We start from the raw sequence: 6921 nt of genomic DNA on the forward strand, positions 1-6921 counted from the left end.
CTGCTTTTATATAACTTACATTTGAAAGTAAATTCGCCTTTCTTTACAAAATAAAATTTGTTTTGTAAAAGTAAATTACTTTTAAAAGTAAATTTAAATTTTTTTTGAACATTTACAATTATATACGCAATTTCCTTTTTTATAAAGGCTTACTTACTTGAGTAAGTAAAAAAAAGGAAGTAAAAGTGCCATCCCTAATTCTCAGTTTAACCAATGTTGTGAATAACGTCTTCAAGATGCAATTAGCGTGTTTGTAGGTGTTAAATGTAAAGTGTACGGTCTTAATATAATCAATGTGTTAAAATGACGCGTTTGTAAAACTGTATAAAAGGGGAGTGTAGTTTGTAAAATGTATTGATTCGCAGTCAGATCAAAAAGTCTTATCAAGTTCAAAAAGAAAAAGTGACTGTCTTTATCAGAAAAACTCGGAAATGACGAAAGGAGACAATATTCTGTTATACCAATCAGAGGTAATAACTTTCACCCTACGCATTCACGTTCTTTACTAGATTTAATTTAATTTATTGTAAAATGTTCACTGCGTTTTCTTTAGACAAACCAGGTAGTTAATGCTAATGTGAACAGCTCTAAAATCTCCATAGAAGAAAAACCATTTGTTCCACGTCCACCAAATTACAAGAGTCTCGCTTTTTTTTCCTGCTTATGTTGCTTTTGGCCACTTGGATTGTTTGCTGTTTTTAAATCATATATAGTAAGTTAAATAAATACCACAATTATTAGCGCATGGGTTATGTTTTAAGAAGGACGAGCGAAATACAGGTTGTTTGTCTATTTTAATAATTCTAAGAAACATCTCATTACAGAATACAATGAAAAACTTTTATTTGAAGCCATTTAAATGTTTTTTTTCTATTATGAACACAATCAATGGCTTGATAAGGTCAGATCTTATTAAATCGACTAAAACTAAGCTTAATATTTACGGTCACTGCTGTGCAGTAGGAAGCCAATATATGTTATATTGCTTTAATATAAATTGGTTTTCTACAAAGTTCTTTCAACGAAGGTTAAAAGCCAGATTTTGGACGAGTTCTTTAATGCTCCTTCTGCAAATATCAAAGTGAATATAATTTTAATGTTTCCTCACAACTCAATCTTTTCTTTCATTTCATTTGTTCAAGAAAAAAGTGCGAAGAATTCAAAACTCAAAAAATGTTAAAATTTATTAAGCGAAAAATAATATTAATTTAACCTAAAGAAATTTTGAGTTAAAAGTGACATTTGTGATTTGCTTTTTTACTGCTTGAGATTTGTCGAATAATATTTAATTCCCATCCCTTTTGATTTAAAATAATGTAAAAATCAACTTATAAATAGAATAGCAATAGTATTTCTAGTATATTACTAAATATTTCTAATGATCTACACTAATTCGTACCACTCACAGCGTCATTTTTTTATAATAAAAAATCTCCCTCAGATAAAAAGTTACAGAGAATGTTTCCAACAAATCAAAATACATTTGAATTTAATTTCAAATCAAGGATTAAAGTACCAAAAAATGTTCAAAAATGAAGAATTGAAATCATTACTCAATTAAGATCTTTGCTAAATGCTTAAAGAGCTGTCAGACTCAATTATTGTTCAAGAATCGAATGGAAGCAAGCGTTTAAAGTCGGATTTAGCGCCTTCGGACTACAATTTATTTTAATTGATGTAGCATGGCCTTTAAATTGAATGATTTCTATTTCGTTTTCTTTTCTATTGCGCTATTATCATTTTTCTATTTCCCTAATGAACAAAGATTTCTGTCAAAAAAAAGAGAACTTATATAGTGAAGTTGTTTCGATAATTATTAAAATCTAAATTCAACTCAAAAAATACAACATTAAGCCGTTCCCTCTACAGGAAAAAAACCGCAACGCATTTTTGGTATTTTTATTATGCATTTAAACTTCAACTTATTATTATATTAGTATTGTAGTTACATTATTATATCTGGAAAACGCACTATTTGTAGCACTGAAAGTGATTAGGATTACAATTCAAATGGCATAGGTATTATTCCTAGTTTTTTGAAAGATTTCTACGGCTTTTCCACTAGTATTTAGGAAAATAGCTGGTCAGTGAGATGAGATAGATGCTGAAGAAGTTCTAAAGCAGCAAATTCCATCATGGATGAAATATCTTTACTTGCTACCTAATGGCTAAGATCAAGTGTAGTCACTTGGATTGATTGCGAGCTGGCTAGGCCGGTGTACTTGTATTAAACTGAAACTTTTCTTTTTTTTCCGCCCGTTCCTCAAAGGGGAGGCAAACTCAGGGTCGACGTGCTTCTGGGTCTTCCCTGGAGAGGATCGGGTAAGTCTGCAAGGCATCGGCTGGAGGACTATAAACACAATTCTCTCTCTCTCTTTACTTGCTACCTAATACAAGGAAAAAAGAAATCACATTTAATTGCAGAAGATAGTTAAGCATGTTTTGATCTAGAGCTTTTAAATATTCTTTAATTCTATGAGCTTTCTAAAGAGATTTTCATTAAAAAAATTAGTTGTAAAACCAAATCTTAATGTTGAAAAAAATTCATTTTTTGGTAAAGCTAATGCTTCAACATCAATTTAAAAAGTCATTTTTTATGTACACCTTTGTCAGAATAATGGGGAGGTATTACACACTAAAGGTAAATTTAAACCTGACAAGGAGGATGTTGCAAGCATGTTGCTGATGTATTATTTCAATTGATATGTAAATAAGTACAAATAATGAAGTATATATTCTGTTCTGGTTGATAAAACATATACTGATGTGTTGCAGAAATATTCTAAGTGACAAAAAAAAATTCTGAGCCAAAATAAATTTCAATTTTTGAAGAGTAATTTGGAAAAAAGCAACTCACAAAAGCATGCTTTTGAATCAGAAAATTGAGTTTTAAGCGCAATACAAATATTTTCCCATAAGCCAAATGAGTTAATTCAGTTAATCCCTTTGCTGTATTATGTTCGTAATTTGAAAAAGTTACAGACAGACTTCGAAAAGATATAAGCATTTCAATATATAGTTCACTGAAGTCCAAGCATTATCCTTGATGATTGATAATTTTCCTCCAAACATTATCCTTGTTGATCGATAATTTTCCTCAAAACATTTTGACATTGCTTTTTTTTGTGGTTTGTTTTGTTGCCCAAATTGTTTGCATATACAGTTAAAAATTTATCTCAAGTCACTATTATTTTCCTAACATGATTTGTCAAAATTTAATAATGCAAAGTCTTCAATTAAGAGGCGAAGTCAAAATCTTGTAAAACCTAAAAATAACTCAGATTCTGCGTTTATTACATGTCCCCTGCTCCTTTTATTGTAGTTACAATTTGTTGTTTTATCAATGCTTTTATTTGACCTGGAATGTAAGAGTTTGCTTGTAGCAGGTTTCAAATGTTTAAGTAGGTCTTTGAATCTGTTGTATGATCAGTTAAAAATTTAAATAATGCTTAACTATGATTAAAAGTGTCAGCTGCAAATTTTAATTTGTTGTTTGACTTTGAATCTTAACGAGGTCATTCTGACATTTAAATATTGATTTCGAGTCACTTAGCTGTATACTAACTTAATATTGAATTTTTACAACTAAACTTTTCCATGTGAGGTTTCAATAATATAATTTTAATATCCCCGCCATTGCAATAATATTTTTCTCTCATTAGAAAAACATTTAGAGAAAAACGCTGATTTCCTTTTTGCTTAGGTTTTTTAAAGAAATTTTTCGAATTTTTAGCGCCTTTTTGACGCAAAAATGAAGTCTTTTATTTAAGAGTTGCATTCTTGAAACAAAATATTCAATCTGGCATGTTTTTTTAGGTCGATTCAGCTTTTATGGAAGGAAATCTTGCCAAATCGCAAACCGCTTCAGTTGCCGCCAGGAGATATGCATTAATTTCAATTGGAATTGGAGTTGTTTTAATTTGTCTCGCTTTAGTTTTAATTATAGTTCAATTATCAGCTGTTAACCGTTTTTAATAAACTTAAAGTTTTAACGCTTAAATTACACAAAATATCTATAAACAATTCTTTACATAAAAATATTTAATGTAGCTGCAAAAATTATATTTGATTAAGAAATACATGATATGTCAATGCTAAAGTAGTTAAAGCCTTAAAAAAAAAATTGTTTTGGTGGTTATTAACACAGTTCTGTAACACAGGTTGCTTCGTATTTCTACCAGATGCATAAGCCAGCAATTTCAATTTCGTGTAAACTTTCTCAATACACTTACTATAAGTTTCAATTATTGCTAATAAATATATTCTGATATTAATAATGATCAACCTTCATTACAATAAAGGTTAGGGCTCAGTTAATCGGCCTGCATCAATTAAAGAGGAGGTCTCTGCCAATAGAAAATCGTAAACCAGGCGTATGTGAGCTTCAACAGTCCTCACTTTGAGTTTAACCCTTTCATGCGCTGGGTTGTTTTAAAACAACAAATTTAACTAAGCTTCCCCAATGCAAATAGTGCATTCAAACCGATTGAAAACAATATTATTTAATAAAGGAGAGTCGAAACAGGCTGTAGAAAAAGTCTACTTTAATATTTTATAGTACCACTGTCATTTTGTAGATGATTTTTTATGGGTTATATGTTAGTTATAGAAAAATAATTGGTGCTTGAAAGGGTTAAAGTGTAAGTTTAATAATCTAGTATAGAAATTTAACCGCGAAATAAGACGAAGTTTTAAGGTGTGAAAAATGTTAGAAAAGAAATTTAAACAAGAAATTTACAGAAGATGAAAAATGAGAAATTTTAGACGGGATTTTAAAGAAGAAATTAAAGTTGAGTTTTGAAGAAGATCTTTCAGGTGTTTTGCTCATTATCTTTTTTCGGCAACTGAAAAAATTCAATTTGAAATGTAAATTAGGGTAAGGATTTTGATGTTTTCTAGAGCACAATTTTTAAAAAATACACTTAATACCCTTAGATAGAGCAGAAAATTCTCTTTAATATGGTGCATCATCTTTAAAGACTTTTTGCTTTAGCGTAAAATAAACGCAAAAGAAATAAAATTACTAAGCCATTTTTTTTCGTATATACTTACCCCAGTTTACTCTAAAGATACCCAGTTTTACTTTTTATTCATCCATTTACTACACCAATACAACTGAGTTTTAACTGGACGCCATTTTTTTAATTGTACAACTGTTGACCAATATTAAATGGGTCACAGAAACTGTGACCCATTTAATATTGTATAGCGATAGTTGCGGTGGACAAAATCGTAATATAAAAATGTCTCTTATGTTACAATATATTTTGCACAAATCTCCATTTCTGAAAACCATTTAACAGAAATTTTTTGTACCAGGGCATAGTTTTTCCTCCTGCGAACTAGACTTTGCTATGATTGAAAAAGCCAAAAAAATGAAGGACCAAATTTTTGTTCCAGATCATTGGATAGACCTTATTAAAATTGCAAAGAAGAGGGCCCCAATATTTATTGTAAGAAAAATGGAGACCCATGATTTTCTCAGAACAAAATCATTGGAGAGTGGGATAACCAATAGAAAAAAATTAACAAATGGCAAAAAAGTTTCATGGCTAAAGACATGCTGGATAAAATTGGAAAAAGGATCACCACGCTCATTTCAAATGAAGCAAACACATGTAGAAAGTGACACATTCATGTTGCTAGATGTAACAAAGCGAAATCGTGGACGGCCATCTACCACTATCAATGTTGAACTTGAGCCCTTGTACCCCAATGGTAGAAAACTCACAAGAGAAAAGCTGAGTGATCTTTTTGAGCTAATACAATTCATACCACCTGTCCATCATCCCTATTATCTTGCTCTTAAAGGTGACGAGGAGGCAACTGATTTGGGTCTAACAGATGATTCTGGTGAGGAAGACATAAATTAGTGCATGCTACATATATAAAAGAATCATTAACAAGTCATAAACAAAACATCCATTTAGCCTAACCAACTCTATTAACAATATTTTAAAAACTTTGAAGAGGCAAAGTTGCCTAACATTTTTGTTATTGCAGAACACAGTAATATAGTGTCCTAATTTTTTATTAGATATACCAGTGTATTTTTTCACCTGTCTTTATAATAAATACTATTTTTCTGATAATGATACTTTTTCCTGTTATTTTTAAAAAGATCCTTAAAGTCTTTTACAGTTTACTAAAAATGAAGTAATTGTGGCTTAGACAACTTTTCCGGTGAGCCCTTTATTTGAAGGCGGTTGAGTACCAATGTAATATAAACAAGTATTAAAAGCATTTTTTTTTTTTGATAGTGATTTATTTTAAAATTATCAAGGTTTTATGTGTAACGCTAAAAAAAAAAAAAAAGAAATGTGAAGATACACATTTTTTTTAAAAAAGAAACCAAGCAAATGGGGTACTAAAACGTTTCTTATTTTAAGGGTACTTTTTTACAACTCTAGAACTTAAAATTTCTTAAGAGTTTCTTAAAGTATCAAAAGAGAGAAAAAGTAAGTAACAAAATAGAGAGAAAATAAATAAAATACATTTTGAAAACATGTTAACAAGTAAGATAAATGTTTTACACTTTATCAGATGAATTTTCCAGTATTTTAGCGTAACAACATATTAATGCAAACAAAACTGACAAAAGATACAACAAAAATGTAAGAACTTTCTAACGATTTATTAAGCAGAAAAAAAGATCGGTTCTTTTAAAAACACAGTGCAAAAATTTGAATTGGTTCTTAGTCTAAAACTCGTAAAGAAGATCGCTTTTTAATGCATGTAAAGGGCGAAGAAACCATCTTAAAAGAAACTTTAAAAATATATTTTTGTAATCAGTACATATAAAACGCAAATTCTGTTTGTTTGTTGTTTTTTTTTTCTAGAACTTCTCCCAAACTGTTGGAGTGAATCTGATGAAATTTTGGCAGTAGACATATACTGACCCCGAGAGTAATAAAAGCTGGT

General features: G+C 29.9%; 1 protein-coding gene across 1 annotated transcript; it reads left to right on the top strand.

Moving 5' to 3' along the window:
* Positions 1 to 235: 235 nt before the first annotated feature.
* LOC149877705 (synapse differentiation-inducing gene protein 1-like) lies at positions 236 to 4074 on the top strand. The gene is made up of 3 exons (XM_090074335.1): positions 236 to 470; positions 554 to 712; positions 3817 to 4074. The coding sequence occupies exons 1-3, from the start codon at positions 432 to 434 to the stop codon at positions 3973 to 3975; spliced, it is 357 nt and encodes a 118-aa protein (XP_089930461.1). The 5' UTR covers positions 236 to 431; the 3' UTR covers positions 3976 to 4074.
* Positions 4075 to 6921: the final 2847 nt, after the last annotated feature.

This window comes from Hydra viridissima, unplaced genomic scaffold (assembly GCF_058129835.1).
Source record: "Hydra viridissima isolate aposymbiotic clone 2 unplaced genomic scaffold, HvirCarnegie_v1 scaffold_16, whole genome shotgun sequence".
Lineage (NCBI taxonomy): Eukaryota > Metazoa > Cnidaria > Hydrozoa > Anthoathecata > Hydridae > Hydra > Hydra viridissima.